General features: G+C 45.5%; 2 protein-coding genes across 2 annotated transcripts; one reads left to right on the forward strand and one right to left on the reverse strand.

Moving 5' to 3' along the window:
- Positions 1 to 1,723: 1,723 nt before the first annotated feature.
- Positions 1,724 to 19,626, reverse strand: LOC144689940 (uncharacterized). Its single transcript, XM_078557458.1, has 2 exons — positions 18,973 to 19,626; positions 1,724 to 8,916 (listed from the first exon to the last, which is right to left on the reverse strand). The coding sequence occupies exons 1-2, from the start codon at positions 19,264 to 19,266 to the stop codon at positions 7,825 to 7,827; spliced, it is 1,386 nt and encodes a 461-aa protein (XP_078413584.1). The 5' UTR covers positions 19,267 to 19,626; the 3' UTR covers positions 1,724 to 7,824.
- A 2,463-nt stretch (positions 19,627 to 22,089) lies between these two features.
- On the forward strand, positions 22,090 to 25,565 carry LOC144690169 (endonuclease domain-containing 1 protein-like). Its single transcript, XM_078557621.1, has 2 exons — positions 22,090 to 22,427; positions 24,437 to 25,565. Exons 1-2 carry the CDS (start codon positions 22,119 to 22,121, stop codon positions 25,373 to 25,375), a joined length of 1,248 nt encoding a protein of 415 aa, XP_078413747.1. The 5' UTR covers positions 22,090 to 22,118; the 3' UTR covers positions 25,376 to 25,565.
- The last annotated feature ends 531 nt before the right edge of the window (positions 25,566 to 26,096 follow it).

The raw sequence follows: 26,096 nt of genomic DNA on the forward strand, positions 1-26,096 counted from the left end.
TCCAGGGTTGGATTTTATACTTTTTCTGGTGGGGCGAGGGAGGCAGAACAGAAAATGAGTGGCTCGCTCATTCCCGCCCCCACAGTCTCAGCTATGCGAATGAAGCATCAGACAGCCAATTAGCGGCTGCCCAGTGGCAAGGCAGCCAATTAGCAGTGCGAAGGGGGCCCCCGCACCCAATTGAGCGCCTAGGCCGGGATGTCAACCACCACAGAAGGCGAATTTAGGACAGGCGAAAAAAAGCTTGGGCAAGGAGGTTGGTTTTAATGAATCTCTTAAAGAAGGAAATGAGGTAGAGAGGTGGAGTTGGGTAGGGAGGGTATTCCATAGCCCAGGCAGCTGAAGACGATGGAGTAATTAAAATCAGCAATGCTCAGGAGGCCAGAATTAGAGGAGGACAGATACCTCTGTGAGGGAGGGGGTGGGTGAGGGTTTGCCATGAACAGGAAGTCAAACACAGCAACAATATAAAGGCCCCCTTATATCAGGCTCAAAATAGTGAATGAATAAAGTCAAAAAACATAGAAATGCTGTGTTCATCAGCAGGCTCTGCTGCTACATGCAGCCAGGGTCCTCGTTGGAAGGTATTTTCTTCTGCCCTTGTGCCTCCTCTTCATACCTGGCGTAAAGCAGCCCCAAACCTTTCCCTGTCCGGTGCCCGAGGAATGGAACGGCCAACAAGAAGTTGCATACAATTGGGCCTTTCACAAGCCCAATAGCTTGTTGATTGGTTATTTAAAAATTGGGGGCGGGCTTCCGATTTCCGTGTCCGCTGGCCTTCTCCAATATTGGAGACCGGCATCACGACTTCAGATTGCTGACCCGACATCATCATCACACCGTGTTTTACATTCCTGCGAGGGATGAGGTGGGAGGAGGGGTTGAGGAGAGGTGGTTTGGGAGGGGGGTGGGGGGCAGTGGTGGACTGTCGGATTTGCAGCTGTAAAACCCAATTCACCATTTCTCAGTCCCTCAAATTCAGTTTCATGCTAAAGGATGATAGCCACAGGTCAGAAATTCTGCCTCATTGTTACAATAACATCAGATGAATCACATCTTTTACTTAATGGAAGTGTAACAGGAGATTTGAAAACAATAAGCAGGATGTGAGGGAGAAGTTGCAGGCCATTTCTTTCCTGTATTACTTTGAACAAAACATAGAGAAACCAAATGATATTGTTATTCCTGACATCCACTACACACTCTGGCCCCTGTACTGATCATCAGTCGGAGAAGAGCACATGAAACAGGAGCAGGAGTAGACCACTCGGCCCATCAAGCCCGCTCCACCATTCAATTCAATCACGGCAGGTCTTGGGCTTCAACTCCCCTGAGAGACCAAAAATCTGCCTATCCCAGCCTTAAAGGCCTCAAGTGAACCAATAAACACTGCTTAGATCCTCTCCAGGGTCACCTAGGGATGGGACAAGACTTTGGGAGAGAAGCAGGTGGCCAGACAATCCTTCAGCATTTGGCCAAAGGTCACTGAAGGTACGGTTACTGAGGTGGGCTTTGAGGTAAAAGAAATGTGGAGGGGGCTTTACCTTGCTTTTAACATGCAAGAGAAAATATTGGTTTTGAGGTTGAACCTCCTTTAATGGAACTATAATTTATCAGATAAAAATGACTAAAGTACCCAAAATAATCACAGCCAATAGCTGTTGCTGTAAGATGACAGCTGTCATTCAGTCTGCTCAGAACAGTAAGGACTTAACACAGCAAAGTTTGTACCATTAAGAAGCTGTTTTATTTAACCATATTCACAACATACCAAGAGAATAGAATTACCAATACAATTGTCACAAATTCAACTCCATTTCAGGATTATAGCTTTATCTGAGAATTACACCTTATTTTTAAAGGACAGTTCGCTTCCTTTCCACTAAGCACAATAAATTTGTCCCTGTGTTTGAGCCTAGGCTGGTTGAGTGCCTACCTCTTCCAGCACAATCAAACGTTTGACAAACTTGAACGTCACTCTATTATCTGTACCTCCAGCTGAAAGTCTTGTCTTAGTCGTATCAGTTATTGCATGGCACTTTCAGTTTCTGTGTCCCTCGGTTAAAAATCATTCAAAATTGATATGTTCTTGAGGCATCTCCTGTCTTAATCTTATTACCCATTGAATCATATGATTTTATAGCACAGATGGAGGACATTGTGCTCATGACGCCTCTTGGAAAGCATCGACCCACTTCATCCCCTTTCATGTCCTTTCCCAATACCCTTTCTTTTCACAATTATTTACCTACTTTAAAAAAAAACCTATTATGGATTCTGCCATCATTTCTAGTGGGCCCTTCCTTGTCCTAACAACTTCCTGCATGTAGAAACTTCTTTCTTTATTTTCTCTCTCAAATGTTCTAATACCCTGCTTGGCCTGAATGAAGACAGGCACAGTTTCACTAGGCTTTCCTTAGAACAGCCTCTCATCTCCAATATCATCACAGTCAATCATCTTCACAACCTTCCCAATGCAAGGCCTCAAAACTGGATTTACTATTCTAAGTGCAACCCAAGCAATGCTTTGTGTAATTTAAACACTACTTTGCTTTTGTACTCACTCACTTTTCCACAGCCTAATTCAGGGTCACAGGGAGTTGGAGCCTATCCTGACAGGCAATGGGCAGCAGGCAGGGTACAGCCAGGACAGGACACCAGTCCATCACAGGGCACGATTTACCATAGCTAATCCACCTAACCAACATATCTTTGGACAGTTAACCAGAGCACCCAGCAAAAACCCACACAGACAGACAGGCATCCAAGGTCAGGATCGAACCCAGGTCCCTGGAGCTGTGAGGCAGCAGCGCTAACCACTACACCACCCTACTTTTGTACTTTGTGTTCCAATTTATAATACTGAGTATCCCGTACGCTTTACCTATTTATTTATAAACTCGTTTTAAGCTTTATAAATTCCCTATCTCTGTAACCTCCTGCATCTCCACAAATCTCTGAGATACCTGTGCTCCTCTAACTTTGGCCTCCTGAGCATTTCTGATTTTAATCGCTCCACCATTGATGGTCGCACTTTCAGCTGCCTGGGTCTTAAGCTCTGGAATACCCTCCCTTCCCAACTCTACCTTTCCACTTCGCTTCCTTGAGACATACATTAAAACCTCCCTCTTTGACCAAGCTTTTGGTCACCTGTTCTCATATCTCCTTGTGTGGCTTAGTGTCATATTTCATTTTACAATGCCCCTGTGAAGTACCCTGGGATGTTTTATTACATTAAAGGCACTATGTAAGTATAAGCTGCTATTGTTATTCTACCATTTTTAATGCGCTGGCTTGGCCACGTTCATTGGATGGATGATGGTCATATACCCAAAGGCCTTCTACACGATGAGCTGACCATTGGGTCACAACCTCCTGGGCGTCCATACATCCGCTGCAAGGACACTTGCAAGCAAGATATGGAGAGGGCGGATACTGATACTGACAACTGGGAAACAGTGGTTGATGGCGTTTCCTCTGGAGGCTGACGGGAAGGGGATTGGAAGAGGCGAGCAGAAATGAAAAGCTGGGCTGGCCCAGAAAAGCGCCCAGAGAAAGCAGAGGCCAGCAAATCATGGTCGTTCTCAGCCCATGTCTTCCTCTGCAGCAAATGCAGCAGAGACTACCATGTCAGGTGGGGCTCCTGAGCCACACCAGGTGATCCTTAACACAGGGTTGACCACCACAGTGCAAACCATCGTCTTATGAGATGGTGAGATGGAAGGCTGCCATAGCAACCATTTTTAAAGATGTCACTGAACTAAGTTCATTTGCTCCTCTTTTCTTTTTAACATTTGACCAGTTAGTGTCTATTTCCCCGTTTCCTTTCTCTCTGAGGTAGCACCTCACATTTACCGGCATTAAGTTTCATTTAATCTGCCCAAGACTGCCTATATTCTTCTCTTCACCTTCTGTATTTTGTGTCAGCTTCAATAGTCCTGATCATTTATATATATGGGGAAGAACAATGGGCCAACACTGACCCAAGGGGAATACGAATTCAAAAAGAAAATATGAATGCCTTAATTTTCTGTCATTTACCAGCTTCCTACACATGCTGCCATATTCCTCTTCATACCGTGTGCTTGAATTTTGACATCAACTTTCAGAATTTTTGACCATTTTTCTACATAAATCATTTGGAAAAAGAGTTTAAAAGCAAAGTGTGTTAGTTCAGTGACATCTTTGCACAGGTTTGGAGTGGGGAGAGGCACCTAAGCGAAATAAAGCATTTAGTTAACCCTAAAGGAATTTGTTTCCCCAAAGACTGTAAGCAATGAGGAATTATTTAGCCTGCCTGAGCAATTGATAAGCACTTCACAATCACTGTGCTGGGATGTTTCTGATCCATTCAGACTGAACAGAATCATGATACTAAAAAATGGAGAGAGAGAGACACAAACAGAAACAATAGGACAACATTGAAAGAAGGACTTGCATTTATACAGCACTTTTCACAAGTACTGGTGGTCTCAAAATACTTTACAGCCAATGAAGTACTTTTTGAAGCGTATTCACTGTTATAATGTAGGAAATAGCAAGATCCCACAAAGAGTAAATGAGACAATCAATGACCTGATAATCTGTTTTTTTTTTGTGTGATGTTGATTCAGGGTAAACAGTGGCCAAACACCCTGGCCAGGATTTTCCCCCTGGCGATTTGGGGGCGGGGCCCGGTCGCCGAGGGGAAAATGACGCGGGATGACGTCGGGAGGAATCCCCGGTCCATTTAAATTTTTAGGAAGGCGGGTGGACAGTGAAATCAGCTGTCTGCCCGCCGACCTGTCAGTGGCCAATTGAGGCCGTTGACAGGCTATTTAAAGTAATTAAAGCCCTGCCTGTCCAACCTTAAGGCTGGCGGGCAGGTCAGGAGCCCCAGCGGGCTCCAGATTATTCATAAAACTTCATCCACTGGCGGGATGAAGTTTCATGTCCGTATTTTAAAAAATTAATAAAGTTTATGTGGTCTTTATTAACATGTCCCATCTCGTGTGACATTGTCACACGAGGGGGATCATGTTAATAATTTTTTAATTTTTGTATTTTTAAAGTTTTTCGGACTGTCACTGGTCTCCCTGAGACAGCACTTAGTCTCAGGGAGCAGTGCGTACTTTGACAGATGGGGATTCCACCCCCCCCCAACCTGGAAAAGGAAGCGCATAGCGCTTCCCATCGGGGATGCTGCTGGGCAGGCCTTAATCGGCCCGCCCACTCAAAATGGCGGCGGGCCCCGTTTCAGTGGCGGGGGTCAGCTGCCCACTCACCGCCAAGCCGGTGGGGCACGCCCGCCATCCAAGGGCAAGGTTCTGCCCCCGTTTTTATTTTCGAAATAATGCATTGCGATCTTTTACATTCACCCAAGAAGGTAAACATCTCATCAGAAAGATGGCATCTCCAACACTGCAGCGCCCCCTCAGTACTGTACTGGAGTGACAGCCTTGATTTTTGTGCTCAAGCCCTGGACTGGTACTTAAAACCGGAACCTTCCCACTGAACTATGGCTCAGTCAGTTTTGCTAAACTGAAGTCCGAGAAGCAGTTTGCCCTAGCGAAGGCTGCAAGAAGGTTAGAATGCAGCAGCATAATTAGAAGTTGCATGTTTAAGGCAAGCAAGGCATCCTACTAATGTGGGCAGGTGCATTATGTTCATTATCTCACATAGACAAGTTGTACTGATTGAGTTATGCAAATCCATTCATAACAGTTGATATGTATTATCACTCACTGTGACATAAGCAGCTGAATGGTTTGTAAGAACATAAGAAATAGAAGCAGGAGTAGACCTTATGGCCCATCGAGCCTGCCCCGTCATTCAATACGATCATGGCTGATCTTTGGCTTCAATTCCACTTTCTCACCCGCTCTCCGTATCCCTTGGTACCCTGAGAGACCAAAAATCTGTCTATCCCAGCCTTAAATATATTCAATAATGGCACATCCACAACCCTCTGGGGCAGAGAATTCCAAAGATTCACAATCCCCTGGGTGAAGAACTTCTTCCTCATCTCAGTCCTAAATGCTCGGCCCCTTATCCTGTGCCCCTGGTGTTCTGGATACCCCAGCCAGGAGAAACAAAAACTGTCTACCTGTCAAGCCTGTTTTGAACCTTGTAGGTTTCAACCTCTCATTCTTCTAAACCCCAGAGAATCTAGGCCCAATTTGCTTAGCCTCTCATCACAGGGCAAACCCCTCATTCCAGGGACCAATCTATTGAGTCTTTGCTGTATCTCCTGTGATGCAAATACATCTCTCTTTAAATACAAAGAATAAAACTGTGCACAGTACTCCAGCTGTGGTCTCACGAAAGACTTCCTACATGATATTTTACTGAATGCCTTTTGACAATTCATATACACAATATCTACTGCAAATCCTTTATTGGTGCAAGCATTTATTTTCTTGTATGAGTTCAGACATTGTGGTCAATTGCAATCAAACAGATAGCTCATAAATTAAGCACATTTTCTAAATATCTACTACTTTTGGTCTGGAAGTATTTGATGAAACTGGGTACAAAAATAAAGCAGGGAAGAATTTACCAACACAACCCTCAACACAGTCACCAAAAAAACGTTTTCCCACGTAAATATATACAGAGTGACCTCGCTGGACAAAGAATCATTGAAAGGTGGAGGATTGATAGGGCTCATTGTGGTCCATCTAGCAAGTCCCAAACTCCAAAACACCGCAAATGTAACTCTCACATACCTCAATCCCCTTCTCTGCCAACTATTCATCCTGCACCCAGTTGAATTTGCCAACACTATCCTCCATCTGGGCAGTCTGCTCCATATATTCACTGCCCTGTATTTGTCATTGTATAGATCATAGCTGCTAGAACAATGCTTGACTCTAAAGATAACAACTTGAGTTACAAAGCTTCATGTGCATAAATGTTTCTTCTTGGCCAGTCAAATGTCTGACATGTGTTAAAATCCATCATCGTGTTTCGCATTTCTGACTCAAGCTGTCAAAGCCTTCGCCTGTAGTGTTCTTGTTTGTTTGATAATGAAGCTGTCCCTAAGTTTCTTAATATTAATTTTTGGGTGATGAGCATTGTTAGCAAGGCCAGCATTTATTGCCCATCTCTAGCTATCCTTGAGAAGGTGCGAGGGCCTTCTTTGTGAACTGCTGCAGTCTGTGTGGTCAAGATGCTCTGATAGTGCTGTTAGAGAGAGACTACTAGGGTATTAACTCAGCAAGAATGAAGGAACAGCATGATGCATATCCAAGGGGGGGATGATGTGTGACTTGGAGGGGAACTTGGATGTGGTGGTGTTGCCATGCACCTGCTACCCTGGTCCTTCTGGGTGATGGAGACCACAAAGGCAATATTGTCTTTAGAGAACATCTCTTGTTCAACTCTATTATTGATATCCCATAATCTCCACACCGATACTAGAGGAGTTTGCATCCTAAATGCTGAAAAGATATAGCATCTTTTATAGGACGCCCCAAAGCATTTTGCAGCTAATTACGTACTGAAGAGGTGTAGTCACTGTTGTAATATATGTAATGCTGCAGTCAATTTGTGCACAGCAAGAACCCACAAATAAGCAGACCAGATATTGACCAGATTAATCTGTTTTAGTGATGTTGGTTAAGGGATAAATATCGGCCAGCACAGAATTCACTGGGGCTTCAGAAGTGGTTGGGGACAAGCTTACTGAGATATTAGAAGGGGTATGAGTAGAATACTGTTTAATGGTTGGGAGCAGAGTACTAAGCGGGTGGTAAATGGTGGCTCCTAGAGACTGGGATTGATTGACACATATTATCTTCATTTGGTATTGTATGGAAATCTAACCCTTCAAAAAGCAAAGAGTTACAGAATTCTGACAAGATACTTGATCAATCTGGCAGACCATGAGATGGCACTGGCTGTGTCCAATATAATGCTGGCCACAATACCCAAGAGATCTTGGGGAACTGTGGCCACCGTGACAATTAGGTACTTGACCATGATGGTTAGGCAGTTGGCACAGTCGTAGATAATCCCGAAGGGGACTCTTAAAAGTGTTACAGCCAAAATGCGGACAATGTTGACAACAGTTGTGATGAGTCGGGCAAAGGCTGATGCCCCATTGGTGACTAAGGTGATCATCCTTCCAATTGGAGCCAAGGCACTGGCAGTGGTGGATTGGCAAACGCCCTCATCAACCTCTTCACCGGCTGGTTCCAATGGTGTGTCAGTTTGTTCTGTTGCCAAATCATCGCCATCGACTACTGGGCCTTGTTCTGCAGGTACTGGGGGAGAATTCTCTTCCACTGTGTCCTGATCATCTGCACTAATTACTAATTTGTGTATCAGCTCTTCAACCTCTTCGAAGGTCTCTGCCTCATCATCTTGGCTCGTTCCTCTGCAGCTGTCAAAGATTTTGACTGCACGCAGTCTGTTCTCTAACTCTCTCACTGTTAGGTGTTCTGCCTTTGTTTCTGGTTCCATTTGTTTCATGAATGCGATGGAAAAATCCTTATCGTACGTTGCTATATCCTCTCTCTCCGGTCTCATGTCCTCCTTTAGACAGGTATCATTATTCTTGTCCTGTGGGAAGGTGCAGCAAAGAGCTGTCCAGACTAGCCCAGGCACCGAGACCCTGTTTTTGATTTTATTTCCCAAGGGGTTGTCAGCCCCTGTCACCAAGTACATCGACCTATTGGACTTGTGGCATGTCTGTGCCAGCTTCTGGGCCACCAATTCCACCTCTCTTGACCACCTGACATTGGCCTCATGACTCCTGGGCACTGCGTTGGTGAGGGTGCAGGTACTTGTGGCGGTCTCGTTGTGATTCAGTGTGAATGGGTAGAGATGGCCTCGCTCATAACTCTCACCCTGGTAGTCTGAGTCAACTGCCTGCAATTCACTGGAAGACACATTGCAGCTCTTCATCTCCTCTGTATTAGCAGAATCCTCGATCTGAAACCAACATAGATGCAAGTATGAGAAAGATGCAAGCCTTATTATATGATTTCTTTATATGCCCAAACAGATCCACACCAATGACCAAAGATGGCACAGTGCCCACAGACATCACCACACCAGGGGCTGAATCTTCTGCAAGTGGCAGAGCCCGCACGCCAGCGCTTAAAAATGTCGCGCGACGTGCCGACTTCAGCGCGCGGCATCGCGATGTTTCGGTCGGTGGGCGCGCTATGCAGCGGGACTCGCGCCTGCCATTAATTAAAGGCCTTGTTAGGGCCATTAAGTCACCAATCGACCAGGATTTTGAGGGGCCCGTGCGAAATTCGGCTCGGCGCACGGGCCCAACGGGCAGGCGGGTATGTGATTTTTTTAACAAACCTCATCCACTGGCGGGATGAGGTTCGATTTTGGTTTTAAAAAAGTTTACTAGAGTTTTTGTGAATTTCATTAACATGTCCCATCTCGCGTGACCTTTTCACATGTGGGGGACATTTTAGTGATTTTTTTATTTTTCTACTTTTGAACTTCCACCACTTTTCAGTGATTTCCCTAAGGCTGCACTTAGCCTCAGCGAGCTGTGCGCTCTTTTGTGCGCATGCGCGAAAGAGCGCACTCTCGCAGTTGGGGAACTCCCCCCCCCCTGCACAGGAAGCTCTTAGCGCTTCCCGTCGGGCGACATGCTGGGCAGGCCTTAATTGGTCCGCCCACTTAAAATGGCAGCGGGGCCCGTTTCGGCTGCGGCGATTGGCTGCCCACCTGTCGGGCCCGCCCGCCCTTCAAGGGCAAAATTCAGCCCCAGGAATCACTGGAGCAATGAGATTCACTGCCAGTTCACACCTTTGTACATCTGTTTCCCCTGGTTTGAATAAATTCCAGCCATTTCTTCCATTTGCCTTATTATAAATGATTTATTTCAGAATAAACCATTATTGTGACTAATTTATTCATTTATTTAAATTCATTTGCTAGTTAAGTAAACAAATGTTTAAAAATCATAGAATCACACAGCACAGAATCATAATTTTAGAATGGCCATTCAGCCCACCATTTCCATGCTAGCTCTCTGCAAGAGCAAATACACATAGAAACATAGAAAATAGGAGCAGGAGTAGGTCATTCATCCCTTCAAGCCTGTTCTGCCATTCAATATGATCATAGCTGATCCTCTATTTCAACGCCGTACTTCCACTCTCTCCCCATATCCTTTGACAACTTTAGAGTTCAGAAATCTATTTCCTTCTTAAATATATTCACTGTCTTGGCCTCAACAGCCCTCTGTGGTAGAGAATTCCACAGGTTCACCACCCTCTGAGTGAAGAAATTTTTCTTCATCTCAGTCCTAAATGGTCTACCCCATATCCTGAGTTTGTGACCCCTTGTTCTAGACCCCCAGACAGAGGAAACATTATCCCTGCATCCAATCTGTCTATGCCTGTCAAAATTTTATATGATTTAATAAGATCCCCTCTCATTCTTCTAAACTCCCATGAAAACACGGCTAGTCGGCCCAATTTCTCCTCATACAACAATTCTGCCATCCCAGGAATCAATCTGTTGAACCTTCATTCCACTCCCTCTATGGCAAGTATATCCTTTCTTAGGTAAGGAGACCAAAACTGTACATAATATACCAGGTGTGGTCTCACCAAGGCCCTGTACAGCTGCAGTAAGACATCCTTGCTCCTGTACTCAAGTCCTCTTGCAATGAAAGCCAACATAACATTTGCCTTCTTAACTGCTTGCTGCATCTATATGCTTGCTTTCAGTAATTGGTGTACAAGGGCTCCATTTCTACCTCAACATTTCCCAATCTATCACCATTTAAATAATACTCTGCCATTCTGTTTTTCTTATCAAAGTGGATAGCTTCACACTTAACCACATTATACTGCATCTGCCATGTATTTGCCCATTCACTCAACCTGTCTAAATCGCCTTGAAGCCTCTTAACATCCCCCTCACTGCTCACATTCCCACCAAATTTTGTGTCATCAGTAAACTTGGAAATATTACATTTGGATCCCTCATCCAAATCATTGATATATATTGTGAATAGCTGGGGCCCAAGCACTGATCCCTGTGGTACCCCACTGGTCACCGCCTGCCACTCCGAAAAAGACCCATTTATTCCTACTCTGTTTCCTGTCTGCCAATTCTCAATCCATGCCAATATATTACCCCCAATCCCATGTGCTTTAATTTTATACACTAACCTCTTATGTGGGACTTTATCAAAAGCTTTCTGAAAATCCAAATACACTACATCCATTGGTTCTCCCTTATCTATTCTGCTACTTATGTCCTCAAAAAAGTCCAGTAGGTTTGTCAAACGTGATTTCCCATTCATAAATCCATGTTGACTTTGTCTAATCCCATTGATATTTTCTAAATGTCCTGTTATCACATCCTTTATAATAGGCTCTAGTATTTTCCCTACTACTGATATTAGGCTAACCAGTCTGCAATTCGCTGTTTTCTCCCTACCTCCTTTTTTAAATAGTGGGGTTACATTTGCCACCCTCCAATCTGCTGGGACTTTTCCAGAATCTACAGAATTTTATAAGATGACAACTAACCCATCCATTATTTCCATGGCAACCTCCTTTAGTACCCTGGGATGTAGATTGTCAGGCCCTGGGGACTTATCAGCTTTGAGTCCTATTCATTTCTCCAGCACGATTGTTTTAGTAATACTAATTTCCTTCAATTCCTCCTTCTCACAAGACCCTTCGTTCCCTAGCATTACTGGGAAGTTATTTGTGTCTTCCTCCATGAAGACAGAACTAAAGTAGCTGTTTAATTGCTCTGCCATTTCCTTGTTCTCTATTATAAATTCTCCTGTTTTGGATTGTAAGGGACCTACATTTGTCTTCACTAGGTTTTTTTTTTACATACTTATAGAAGCTTTTGCAGTCCACTTCTGTGTTCCTTGCAAGTTTAGCCCCATTCTCTATTTTGCCCTCTTAATCAATCTCTTGGTCCTCCTTTGCTGAATTCTAAACTGCTCCCAATCCTCAGACTTGCTATTTTTTCTAGCAACTTTATATGACTCTTCTTTGAACCCAATACTATCCTTAATTTATTTTGTTAGCCATGGTTGGGCCACTTTTCCTGTTGTATCTTTGCGCCAGAAATGAATGTATAATTGTTGCAATGCATACATTGATTCCTTAAATACTAGCCTATCCACTGCCACACCTTTTAATGAAATTCCCCAATCTATCTAAGCCAACACATGCCTCATACCTTTGTTTAGATGTAGAACCCTAGTTTCAGATTGGACTACTTCACTTTTCATCCTAATGAAGAATTCTATCATGTTATGGTCACTGTTCCCTACATCACACAACAAGATTATTAATTATCCCCTTCCGATTGTATAATATCAAATCTAGGATAACCTGTTCCCTAGTCGGTTCCTCGACATACTGGTCTAAAAAACCACCATGTATGCACTCCAGGAATTCATCTGCCACAGTATTATTGCGAATCTGGTTTGCCCAGTCTATATATAGATTAAAATCACCCATGGTTACCGTAGCACCCTTGTTACATGCATCTCTAATTTCCTGTTTAATCCTGTCCCCTGCCTTATCACTACTGTTTGGAGGCCTATAGGCAACTCCCACTCATGTTTTCTGCCCCTTGTTGCTTCTTAGCTCCACCCAGATGATTCTACATCTAGATTTTTTGACCCAATATCTTCTCTCACTATTACACTGATTTCATCCTTAACTAGCAATGGGGCGATGGTGGCAAAGTAATATTATCACTGGACTAGCACTCCAGAGACCCAGAGTAAAGTTCTGGGGACCTGGATTCGAATCCCACGACGATTAATGGTAAAATTTGAATTTAATAAAAATCTAGAATTAAAAGTCTAATGACAACCATGAAACCATTGCCGATTGTTGTAAAAACCCATCTGGTTCACTAATGTCCTTTAGTGAAATCTGCTGTCCTTACCTGGTGTGGTCTACATGTGACTCCAGACCCACAGCAATGTGGTTGACTTTTAAATGCCCTCTGAACAAGGGCAGTTAGGAATGGGCAATAAATGCTGGCCCAGCCAGTGACGTCCACATCTGATGAATGAATAAAAAAATACCCACCTCCTTTTCTATTTTGGCCTGTCCTTTCCTTTTTGGCCCGTTCGTCCTAAATATTGAGCACCCCTGGATATTCAGTTCCCAGCCCTGGTCACTCTGCAGCAAGGTCTCCGTAGTTGCAATCATGTTGTACCCATTTACATCTGTTTGTGCTGTTAATTCATCTACCTTTTTGCGAATGCTCTCTGCATTCAGATACAGTGCCTTTAGACTTGTCTTTTTAACATTTTTACACATTCTTTTTGTACTATGGCCCTATTTGCTGCTAGCCCTTGATTCCTCTGCCTTCCACTTTTGCTTTCTACTTTTCTATCTTTCATTCCTATCTTTGTTTCCCTCTCTCCCCGCTCAGGTTCCCAGCCCCCTGCCAGTCTAGTTTAAACCCTCCCCCACAGTACTAGCAAATACCTCTGCGAGGATATTGGGCCTGGTCCTGCTGGTGTGCAACCTGTCCAGCTTGTACAGGTCCCATCTTCCCCAGAATCAGTCCCTATGCCTCAGGAAGCTAACTCCCTTCCTCCTACATCATTTCTCCAGCCACGCATTTATTTGGTCTATTCTCCTATTCCTGATCTCGCTAGCATGTGGCACTAGGAGTAATCCTGAGATTACTACCTTTGATGTCCTGCTTTTTAATTTATTTCCTAGCTCCCTATATTCTGCTTTCAGGGCCTCATCCCTCTTTTTACCTATGTTATTGGTACCGATATGGACCACCCTCCCCCTTCAGAATGTCCTGCAGCTGCTCAGTGATATCCTTGACTCTGGCAGAAGGGAGGCAACATACCATCCGGGTGTCACATCTGCGGCTACAGAAACATCTATCTGTTCCCCTTACAATAGAATCCCCTATCACTATTGCTCTCCCACTCTTTTTTTCTCCCCCTCTGTGCAGCTGAGCTACTTGTGGTGCCACAGACTTGGCTTTGGCTGTGTTTCCTGAGAAACCATCTCCCCCAGCAGTATCCAAAATGGAAAATCTGTTGGACAGGGAGATGGACCTAGGGGACTCCTGCACTACAAGCCTAGTGCTTTTACTCTGTCTGGCAGTCACCTATTCCCTTCTTGCCTGTGCACTCTTTACCTGCAGTGTGACCACCTCACTGTACGTGCTACCCACCAAAATCTCAGCCTTGTGGATGCTCCACAGTGTCTCCAGCCGCAGTTCCGGCTCTGAAACGCGGATTTTGAGTGGCTGCAGCTGGAGAGACTTCCTGCACATGTGTTTGCCCTGGACACTGGAAGGGTCCCTGACTCCCCACATCGCAAGGAGGAACATTTCAGGTGGCCGAACTGCCCTGTCATGACTTACCTTAAATGACTCCCTTACTTTTACTTCCTCTAGTTTAGAGAATATTAGGGACAGAAGAAATAATTACCAGGTATTACTTACCAAAGCCGCCACTCTTCTTTCTGAGGAAAGGTAGAAAATGAAAGGATCTCTCCTTCCCTCTTCACTGAACTCCCTCCCTCACCCAACTCCAACTGAAGCATTCTAATGCAGCCCAAAGCAGCACTCCAGTGCAGGCAAAAGTAACACTGTAGATCGCTTGCTTTTATGCTGTCTGATTTTAGCTCTATAAAACCTGTTTAACTAAGTTAACCAGTTAACTAATTAACTAGCTGCAGCTGCAAGCAGAGCCTGTACAACCCCTGTTTTAAAGCTGGACTAAAACTCATCCTCTCCCAACCCAAAGAGCAACTTTTAGTTAGTTGCTAAATTAAAGCAAGATTAGACTTTAGGTAGAAATAAACCCTTAAAAGTCTCCCTGTCACCAAACTCCAACCGAAGCACTCTAATGCAGTCCAGATCAGTTGATCCCACTTCCTCACCCTTCCCCAATAGCTCTGTAATGTTCGTTTGCTCCAATTTCCTTTTGAAAGCCACAAAAGGATCAGCCTCCATCATGATCTCAGCCAGTGCATTCCAGATCCTAATCACTTACTGCGTAAACAGGTTTTTCCTCAAGTCGCTGTCCTTTCTTATGCCAATCCCCTAAAATCTGTGTCCTCTGGTTCTCAAACTTTCTGCCATTGGGAGCAGTTTCTCCTTATCTACTCTGTCTGGACTACCCATGATTTTGAGCACCTCTATTAAATCTCCTCTCGACCTTCTCTCCTCTCAGGAGAATAATCCCTCCTTCTCCAATTTATCCATGTAACATGGAGCCCCTCATTCCTCGAGTCATTCTTGTAAATCTTTTTCTGCACCCTCTCTAAAACCTCCACATTCTGCCTAAAGAACTGGACACAATACTGAAGTTGAGGCCAAACGAGTGTTCTTTAAAGGTGAAAGCAAAATACTGCGGATGCTGGAAACCTGAAACAAAAACAGGAAATGCTGGAAAAACTCAGCAGGTCTAACAGTGTCTGTGGGGAGAGAAAAAAAGTGTTAATGTTTTGAGTGCATATGACTCTTCTTCAGAGCCAAAGAGAAGTAAAAACGTAATGAAATTTATACTGTTTAAGGGGGGGTGGAGCAGGTGAAGCTGGATAGAAGGCTGGATAGATAGGTGGAGCGAAGGAGTGATTGCCAGAGATGTCGTGGACAAAGGGACAAAGGGTGTTAATGATAGTGGTACTGGCTAAAGGAGGTGCTGATGGTGGCATTAAGGTCAGAAAGCAGAATGTGATAATAGCAGGACAAGGGTAAGAATTCTGGAAAGAACAACATGAACAAGTGACAGATGGCCCTTGGGGGGTGGGGGGAGGGGACGGTGGTGGGAAAAAAGCTGAAAATAGGATAAAAGGTGGGGATAAAACAATAAATAAAAATGAAAATAATCAAAAATAAAAATAAGTGGATAAAAAATAAAAATTAAAAAATGAAAAAAATAAAAATTTTAAAATTAAAATGAATATTGAAAAAAAGGGGATAACGAGGGGTTGGGGATGGAGGAGAGAGTTCATGATCTAAAGTTGTTGAACTCAATGTTAAGTCCAGAAGGCTGTAAAGTGCCTAGTCGGAAGATGAGGTGCTGTTCCTCCAGTTTGCGTTGGGCTTCACTGGAACTATGCAGCAGGCCAAGGACGGACATGTGGGCAGGAGAACAGGAGAGGGACCTTTTCTTTATTCTTTCACGGGGTGTGGGCCTCGCTGGCTAGGCCAGCATTTATTGCCCATCTATAATGTGACCTTCTCAAGGGTAATTAAGGATGGGAAATAAATGCTGGCCTAGCCAATGATGCCCACACACGGTGAAAGAATGAAAAATAAAGTCCACCGCACTTTTTGCTATTATACACTATGCTTCTATTTAGAACAGTCAGGGTCCCGTATGCCTTTTTAATCGCTTTCTCAACCTGTCCTGCCACCTTCAATGATTTGTCTACTCACCCGCCCCTCCCCCCCCCAGGTCTCTCTGTCCCTGCATCTCATTGGAATGGCACTGTCTATTTTATTGTGCCTCTCCTTGTTCTTCTAGCCAAAATGAATCACTTCGTACTTCTCTGCATTAAATTTCATCTGCCAAATGTGTGGCTGTTCAACCAGCCTGTCTATGTCCTCTTGAAGTCTATTACTATCCTCCTCACATTTCACAATGCATAGGAACACAGGAAATAAGAGCAGGAGTAGGCCATTTGGCCCATCGACCCTGCTCCGCCATTCAGCTAGATCATGGCTGATCATCTACCTCAATGCTGCTTTCCCATGTTATTCTCATATCCCTTCATGTTTATCAATTTCTGTCTTGAACATGCTCAATGACTGAGCTTCCACAGCCCTTTGGGGTAGAGAATTCCAAAGATTCATCACCCTCTGAGTGAAGAAATTCCTCCTCATCTCATCCTAAATGGCCTCCCCCTTATTCTGAAACTGTGCCCCTTGGTTCTAGACTCACCAGCCAGGAGAAACATACTATCTACATCTACCCTGCCACGTCCTGTAAGAATTTTCTTCCAAGTTTTGTGTCATCTGCAAATTTTGAAACTGTGCCCTGTACACTGACAGTCTAGTTTATTAGTATAGATAAAGTAAAGCAATGATCTAGTGCCGATCCCTTGAGAGACCACTGTAAACATTCCTCCAGCCCAAGAAACAACCGTTCACTACTACTCTCTGTTTCCTGTCACTCAGCCAATTTGCATCTATGCTGCCACTGTCCCTTTTATTCCATGAGCTTCAACTTTGCGAACAAGTCTGTTATGTAGCACTTTATCAAAAGCCTTTTGGAAGTCCATGTATACCACATCAACTTCATTACCCTCATCAACCCTCTCTGTTACCTCATCAAAAACTCAAGCAAGTCAGTTAAAAGTGATTTGCCCTTAACAACTCTGTGCTGGCTTTCCTTAACTAATCCACATTTGTCCAAGTACATACAAAGATACGAAATAGGAGCAGGAGTAGGCCATTCGGCCCCTCGAGCCAGCTCTGTCATTCAATAAAATCATGGCTGATCTGTTTGTATTTCGAATTCCACATTCCCATCTGTCACCGATAACCTTTCATTGCCTTGCTTAACAAAATCTATCTACCTCTGCCAAAAAAATATTCAATCACCCCGCCTCCACTGCCTTCTGAGGCAGAGAGTTCCAAAGTTGCACAACCCTCTGAGAGAAAAAAAATTCTCCTCATCTCTGTCTTAAAAGGGTGACCCCTAATTTTAAGATGGTGTCCCCTAGTTCTGGACTCACCCACAAGAGGAAACATCCTTTCCATGTCCACCTTGTTAAGACCAAGTAACTGCTCATTTTGTCCCAGATTATCACTTCTAATCTAATCATTTTTAAAAGCTTTTCCACCACTGAGGTTAAAGTGACTGGTCTTTAGTTGTTGGGTTTATCCTTATATCCTTTTTTGAATAAGGGGGTAACATTTGCAATTCTCCAATCCTCTGGCACCACCCATGTGTCTAAGGAGAATTGGAAGAATATGGCCAGTGTTTCCGCAATTTCCTCCCTCACTTCCTTCAGTATCCTTGGATGAATCTCATCCGATCCTGGTGGCTTACCAACTTTAAGTGCAGCTAGCCTATCTAACACCTCTTTATTAGTGTTTAGCCCATTCAGTATCTCAACTACCTCCTCTTCTCACTATGACTTGAGCAGCACCTTCCTCCTTAGTAAAGACAGATTATTAATGTATTAATTCAGTACCTCAGCCACGTCCTCTGCCCCCATGTGTAAATTGCCTTTTTTGGTCCCTAATCGCCTCGCCCCTCCTCTTACTGCCCTTTTCGATTCCCTTGCAGAAGGCGGCCACTCTGCCCATCCTGGCCGTGCCGGCTCTTTAGCCGAACTCTCCAGTTAGTTCTGCAACACTTCTGCCATATCCAATTCCCTTTCAAAAGTTCAGATTGCATCTGCTAATGGCCGCCCTTTCAGGCAGTGCATTCCACAATTCGCTGCACACATTCTATTCATCTGGCCTTTGGTTCTTTTGCCAGTTATCTTAAACCTGGTTACGAACCTCCTGCCAATGAAAGCAGTTTCACTGCATTGACTCTTATCTCTGCTCATTAATCTGAATCGATTTGTTCATGTTAACCTGTTGTGTCCGAGGGGGTTTGATATAAAAGCAGAAAATGCTGGGGAAAAACTCAGCCAGTCTGGCAGCATCTGTGGAGAGAGAAACAGAGTTAACGTTTCGAGTCCCTATGACTCTTCTTCAGAGCTAAAGAGAAGTGGCAATGTGATGTTTTTTTATACTGTTTAAGGCGATAGAAGGTCAGGGATTGGTGGGGGCTAAGGAGAGATTGACAGTGATGTCATGGACACAAGACAAAGGGATTGTTAATAGTAGCAGTAAAGACTGAAGAAGGTGCTGATAGTGGCACAAAGGTAAAATAGCAGAGGGTGTTAATAGTGTGAAAGCACAGCACAGAAACAAGAGACAGATGGATGTTTTTTTTAGGTTGGGTCCAACTGAACCTGCAATTGCCACATTTTTTTAAGGAGCAGGGAAGTTATGGTGCAGACGAGTCTGTTACCTCTTTACCTGCGGTTCGTAAAACCAGGGGCTGGGTCTGTAACCTTCGCTCTCGCCCATGCTGCAGGGGTACCTGTAAGCGGAATAGACCGGGATCCGCAGCTCGGTATTGTACAGGGTGGCGAAGTGATAGCGGTCTTGGAGTCTCTGGCAGATGTTGACCTGGTCTGCAGTCCCGGGTAGGCGCGGTGGCATCCGGCCCTGGAAGAACCAACTGCACTTGTCAAAATCTCCGACCACTTCTCCCTGCACCGGTCCCGCTAGGAAGAGGAGCAGGAGCAGATTCCCTGCCTCTCCGCCCATGGCTCTGCAGAATGATGAGGTTTCCCCCCTCTCTCTCCCTGGGTGAAGAGCAGGCGATCAGTTGGGACTCGGAATTAATTTTTTCCTCTGCAGCGTTTAAACAGGGAGGGGTTGGTTGCCGGTATCGGATCCTTCCTCCTCTAGCGCTGTTGCATGTCTCAGCCCGTCAAGAATGCCGCTCCCCTGGGCATTGCTGAACACCCCCCCCTCTCTCCCCACCTTTTTTCACATCTCACCCCGGCTGGAGTCAGACAAGCGCAGCCTCCCAGCTAGAGGCGGATGCACCAAGCAGAGACATTGCACGACCCTTTAAAGGTCTACCTCCCCTTCGGACAGGTGCTTTCTGCACTTGTCAGACACAGTTACGCTGGTCTGACGCCCACTTGCAAAGCTCTGCATTGCGCCGGATGTTATCATTCGCTGTTTAGGGGAGGCTTCTCTTGGACCTGAGATGGAAGCTTTCTGCACCCCACGGATTCCTGGGGCTTGTAGTTTACAAACAACATCTTAAAAAGGCTGGTTATTATGACAGTGCTTTCTCCTTACAGCAACATTAACTTGCATTTATGTGGCGCCTTTAAGGTCGTCGGATGTAAATGCCTTGGAAGCAGTTCAGAGAAGGTTTGCCAGACTAATATCTGGAATTGGGGGGTTGTCTTATGAGGGAAAGGTTGGACAGATGAGGTTTGTACCCACTGGAGTTTAGAAGAGTGAGAGGCAACTTGATTGAAACATTTCAGATTCTGAGGGGTCTTGACAGGGTGGATGTGGGGAGGATGTTTCCTCTTGTGGGAGAATCTAGAACTAGGGGAGGGGTCACTGTTTAAAAATAAGGGGTCACCCATTTAAAACAGATTTGAGGAGAATTTTTTTCACTCAGAGGGTTGAGAGTCTTTGGTGCTCTCTTCCCGAAAAGGCGGTGGGAGCAGAGTCTTTGAATATTATTAAGGCAGAGGTGGATAGATTCTTGGTAAACAAGGGAGTGATAGGTTATCGGGAGTAGGTGGGATGCGGATTTCAGGTTACTATCAGACCAGCCATGAACTAATTAAATGGCGGTGGAGGCTCGAGGGGCTGAATGGCCTATTCCTGCTCCTCGTTCGTATTTTCGTAAGACACCTGACCACCACCACCTTCTCAAGGGCAATTAGGGATGGCCAATAAATGCTGGCCCAGCCTGTGATGCTCACGTCCCGTGAAAGAATAATAAAAATAAAAGTTCTAAGGTATTTCACAGGAGAAACAAAATTCAACACTAGTCACATAATAAGGAGATTAGGATGGGTGATGGTCAAAGAGGGAGGTTTTTAGGATGGTCTTAATGAAGGCTAGAAAGGTGGAGAGATTTAGGGAGGAAATCAGAGGGAAAACTCTTTGCTGGTTGGAGTCATACCTAGCACAAAGGAAGGTGGTTGTGGTTGTTGGATGTCAATCATCTCAGCTCCAGGACATCACTGCAGGAGTTCCTCAGGGTGGTGTCCTAGGCCCAATCATCGTCAGCTGCTTCATCAATGACCTTCCTTACATCATAAGGTCAGAAGTAGGGATGTTCGCTGATGATTGCACCATTCACGACTCCCCAGCTAGTGAAGCAGTTCATGTTCAAATGCAGCAAGACCTGGACAATATCCAGATAAAAGCAAAATATTGTAGATGTTGGAAATCTGAAACAAAAAGAGAAAACGCTGTAAAAACACAGCAAGTCTAACAAGATCTGTGGAGAGAAAAACAGAATTAGTGTTTCGAATCCACATGACTCTCAGCTCTGAAGAAGAGACATATGGATTCGAAACGTGGACAATATCTAGGCTTGAGCTGGCAAATGGCAAGTAACATTTATGCCACACAAGTGTCAGGCAATAACCATCTCTAATAAGAGCAAATCTAACCATCGCCCCTTGACATTCAATGGCATTATCATGGCTGAATCCCCCACTATCAACATCCTGGGGGTTACCATCGACCAGAAACTGAAATGGACTAGCCATATAAATACTGTGGTTACAAGAGCAGGTCAGAGGCTGGGAATTGTGCGACGAGTAACTCACTTCCTGACTCACCAAAGCCAGTCCACCATCTACAAGGCACAAGTCAGGAGTGTGATGGAACACCCTCTACTTGCCTGGATGAGTGCAGCTCCAACAACACTCAAGAAGCTTGACACCGTCCAGGACAAAGCAGCCCCACTTGATTGGCATCACATCCACAAACATTCACTTCCTCCACCACTGACGCACAGTGGCAGCAATGTGTACCATCTACAAGATGCACTGCAGGAACTCACCAAGGCTCCTTAAAACAGCACCTTCCAAACCCACAACCTCTACCACCTAGAAGGACAAGGGCAGCAGATACATGGGAACACCACCGCCTGGAAGTTCCTGACGCTGATTGCCACTCAGAGGAAGTTACAGCCCATTAGCTTGGGGAGGGGACACTGCTGTCGGATTGTCTTTCTTGCCACTTCCCTGCTGATGGCACTTGCCCAATACTTTGAGGTGCCTGCTGCAGGCTGTCCAACTCCCTGAAGCCTATATAGGGAATGTTCCTGAGAGGAGCTGTGAGTGGGAAAGGGAGTAGCCTGGCTCCAGTACGGTGGGTAAATGTGGAGGTTGTTGTTCAGTGTGGGTTCAGAGAGTGGCGAGAGGACTTTATCATCAGGGTATGGGGGAGGTGTTGAGGGCAAAGGGATGTGCGTCAACAGTTCTCCAATCCTCGTGGATTACAGGAACTTCCAAAAATAAACTTCTCTTATTCGCTGCTCCCAGTGGAACCGGAACAGAGGGAAGCAGCAGCCAATGCGAGCGAGACTGACCCGCTGTTCGACCGGGAGGAGAAGCTCAGTCTGCGGGATGGGGGCAATGGGGGGAGGGAGCTTCCTCTTCTTTCTGCTCCTCGCAGCCCTCGACCCCGGGACAGTGCGGGGGAAAGTGGTCCGGAACTTCGACACATGCAACTGGTTCTTTCAGGCCAAAGTCCCGCCGCAGGGGTTCCCCGTGAGAAACCGGGTCAGAATCTGCCAGAGATACAAGAACCGCTATCACTTCGCCACCCTGTACAATACCGAGCTGCGGGTCCCGGTCTATTCCGCTTACAGGTACCCCTGCAGCATGGGCGAGGGCGAAGGTTACAGACCCAGCCCCTGGTTCTATGAACCGCAGGTAAAGAGATCTTGTGTCCTTTGTCTAGTTGCACCTCTGTCCGAGAGATCACTGTCCTTTCCACCTGACAAGGCGAAACATTAGGACATAAAAGTTTGATGCACTTTCCCCGCCGCCCCCCCCCACCCCACCTTACCCAAAAATAACCTGAGCTTCTGACTCGGACCCAAGTCTGCAGGCAAGCCAAGCCCTTGTACATTCCTGGGATGTATGGCTCTCTGGCTGGTCAGCACTTATGGTTAAGTATGAAATGTTTAGCAGGGAGGTTTGTAATAAAAAAAAACAGAAGTGAGGGAAAAACTCAGCAGCTCTGGCAGAATCTGTGGGGAGAGAGACCCCCAGTTAACATTTCCAGTACAATGTGATTCCTTATCAAGGGTTGCAGAGTTCTGGATCTCCCTGGGAGCGTTTCTCGGAGGGATTAATACCCCTGATTCTATATTAGGGGTAAGGCTTGCAATGTACCTTTGCCTATCCCCCCACTTTCTTCACCGCCCTCCGTTGGCGGTCGCACCTTCGGCTGCATAGGACGGAATTTTCCAGCCCCTCAGGCCGGCAGGATGGTCCTGTCCCGCCGGTGTGAATGGACATTGCAATGGCTCGCCGGGGGTGCTGGAAATTTCCGGCCATAGGTCCTAAGCTCCAGTTCCACACCTCCCTCCCCTAAACATCTCCAGCTCCCTCCTCCTTTAAGATGCCCCTTAATACCCCCTGGACCAGGCTTTTGATCATGTGGTCGAACATGTCCTTATGTGGCTTGGTGTCAAACTATTGTCTGATAACACTCCTGTGAGCTCCTATGCTTTGCCAGGTGGGTTAGGGGAGGAGTTGTCCAACTGTCTGGAACTGGAGTGGTGTGAGAGTACATCAGGGAGTCTCATCTCACTACCCTGCGTTGAAAGTTCAGAAACAGAGTCTGGATTCAAATCTCCAAGTGTAGCTTAGACCATTTTGTACTGACACTAAACTTATAGTTTGACATTTCTTTAATTGTTTATGGGCTGTGGATGTTGCTGCCTTTATTGCCCATCCCCAATCCCCCTTGAGAAGGTGGTGGTGAGCTGCCTTCCTGAACCGCTGCAGTCCATGTGGTGTAGGTACACCCACAGTGCTGTTAGGAAGGGTGTTCCAGGATTTTGACCCAGCCACAGTGAAGGAACGGTGATATATTTTCAAGTCAGGATGGTGTGTTAGCTTGGTGGGGAGCTTCCAGGCCGTGGCGTTCCCATGTGTCTGCTGCCCTTGTCCTTCTAGATGGGAGAGGTCGTGGGTTTGAGAAATGCTCTTGAATTGTATCCCAAAACCAAAGTCGCCCTGAGACGTGGCCTCAACTGATTGGACAGTCTCAAAAGGGATTATTCGATGATTTGCACTCTTGGAACAGAGCTTTGCCTGCCAAATAGACACATTGGGAATTGGGCATGATTATCCAGGAATTTGGAGCAGAAATTATGAATGAGGAGTGGGTTAAAATCCCAATTTGCACTGGCAGCAAATGAGACAAAGTTTACAAAGCCACATCCTGAGAATGAAGACGACACAAGGAGAGCTGGGCGTTTGTAACAAAAAATACCATCAAGTTCACTAATGTCCTTCAAGGAAGTGACATGTGATAGAGTGAATCTCATTAAGACTATGCTTTGCCCACTCTGGAGTGACCTACTGAGTCCCTCAGTTGTAACAGCAATTGCTCGAGATGTAGATACACCATCATCTATTACGGGCAACTTGGGATGGACAATGAATACCTCCTTGCCCATAGCCCTTGAACGAATATAAACGGCATGTTGACAACGTGTGCACTGGGCCTGTGGCTCTTGAACGTAAGGATATAGGAACACAAGTAGGCCATTCAGCCCCTCCAGCCTGTTCCGCCATTCTATGAGATCATGGCTGATCTTTTAAATTTGCTGCCTGCCCAGCTGTGTTGATTACTGGGAGATCAGATTTTAATGAACACAATGTAAAGTTTTAGTTTTCCTAACACTTTTTATCTACTTTGATTACAGATCGACGATCAAAACGCTGCAGCTTCAATGAAAAGGAGTAGTGCACATTCCAGTGACAAGCAGGCTGTGGATGAGGATTACTACGACTCGGGCTATGACAGGGGCCATCTCTACCCCTTTGCGCTAAATGAGAGGGAGAGTGCCACAGCCACCTGTACCCTCACTAATGCAGTGCCTGAGAAGAATGCAGCCAATGTCAACTGGTACCAAGAGGCAGAATCCATTGTCCAGAAGTTGGGACGGATATGCCACAAGTCCGGCCGGTCCACGTATCTGGTGACAGGTGCTGCCGATCCCACAAGGATCAAAATGAAGAACAGGGTCTCGGTGCCTGGGCTGGTCTGGACAGCTCTTTGCTGCACCTTCCCACAGGATCAGAATAACGATCCCTGTCTCAATGACAGTGTCGGACCAGAGGGGCAGGATGTGCCAATGTACAATAGAGACTTTTCCTTCGCACTCATGAAATCAATGGTGCCAGAAAAAGACACAGTGTATGTGACTGTGAGACAGCTGCAGAAGAAACTGCGAGTGGACAAGTTGTTTGACAAATGCAGGGGGACAAGCGAAAACGATGAAATGGAAGTCTTAAAAGAAGTGAGAGGGTTGATTCAGAATAAAACAATTAATCCCGTAAACACAGCAAGTTCCCCATTGCGACCGTTCGGCTATGAGGCGGCTGTGGGAATCTTCCAATTCATCTCCTACAAGTTCCTGGCTCCTGGTAAAACCATGGCGCAAGTGGTGATGGGCGGCATGAAAGAGGTCACCAGGGTTATCACTCCGGTTTTCCTTGGCATCATCATGGTGTTTGGAGTTCTCGCTGTAAATGTGCTCGACATCCTCCTCAATAACACTGGCTACGTTGCTGAAGTTAGGGCCAGCGTCCTCTGTGTCGCCAGGTCCTGGCGTTGTAAACTCCAGGGCTTGGCACCATGAGCAAATCCGTGATTGGTGGGCAGCTAATGATTACTAGGAACTCCATGATTGTGACATTTCTCAGAAACATTAATTATTACAGAGTCAGCAGGCACTTAGGAACACTCTTAATTTTTAACAGAATCAAGGGGCAAACTACCAAAACCTCCTCATCAATCCAGAAAGATTTTGATCCCAGTAACGTAAACCATCATGAGTTCCTTCCCACAGCAACCCTGCCATTTGATTCTCAGCTGGCCATAGACTCAGAGGATCCTGTTCCCAAGCAACTTAATACCTCAAGGAATTACCTTTCAAGGGAATCAAAATCCTTGGCAGGGATTTTCCAGCCCCGCCCACCGCCGGAATCTTCCGATCCCGCCGAAAGTCAAAATCCCGCGCAGTGGGTCCTACCATGACGGGGCCAGGAAACCTTCCCAACCAGTCCAGATGCCAGAATGTTGGATCGTCAAATCTTCCAAAATCCAAGAGGATCATAAGACCATAAGACCATAAGACATAGGAGCAGAAATTAGGCCAATCGGCCCATCGAGTCTGCTCCGCCATTCAATCATGGCTGATAAGTTTCTCAAGCCCATTCTCCCACCTTCTCCCCATAACCTTTGATCCCCTTACCAATCAAGAACCTATCTATCTCGGTCTTAAATACACTCAGTGACCTGGGCTCCACAGCCTTCTGTGGCAATGAATTCCATAGATTCACCACTCTCTGGCTAAAGAG

The sequence above is a fragment of the Cetorhinus maximus genome, chromosome 14 (genome assembly GCF_964194155.1).
Source record: "Cetorhinus maximus chromosome 14, sCetMax3.hap1.1, whole genome shotgun sequence".
In the NCBI taxonomy this organism is placed as follows: domain Eukaryota; kingdom Metazoa; phylum Chordata; class Chondrichthyes; order Lamniformes; family Cetorhinidae; genus Cetorhinus; species Cetorhinus maximus.

Bases quoted from the DNA above. Each gene is read 5' to 3' on its own strand.
- LOC144689940 (XM_078557458.1), bottom strand. From the start codon at position 19,266: ATGGGCGGAGAGGCAGGGAATCTGCTCCTGCTCCTCTTCCTAGCGGGA. The intron at 8,917-18,972 runs GTAAAGAGGTAA...TGTTGGTTTCAG, and splicing joins CCTGGTTTTACGAACCGCAG to ATCGAGGATTCTGCTAATAC.
- LOC144690169 (XM_078557621.1), top strand. From the start codon at position 22,119: ATGGGGGCAATGGGGGGAGGGAGCTTCCTCTTCTTTCTGCTCCTCGCA. The intron at 22,428-24,436 runs GTAAAGAGATCT...CTTTGATTACAG, and splicing joins CCTGGTTCTATGAACCGCAG to ATCGACGATCAAAACGCTGC.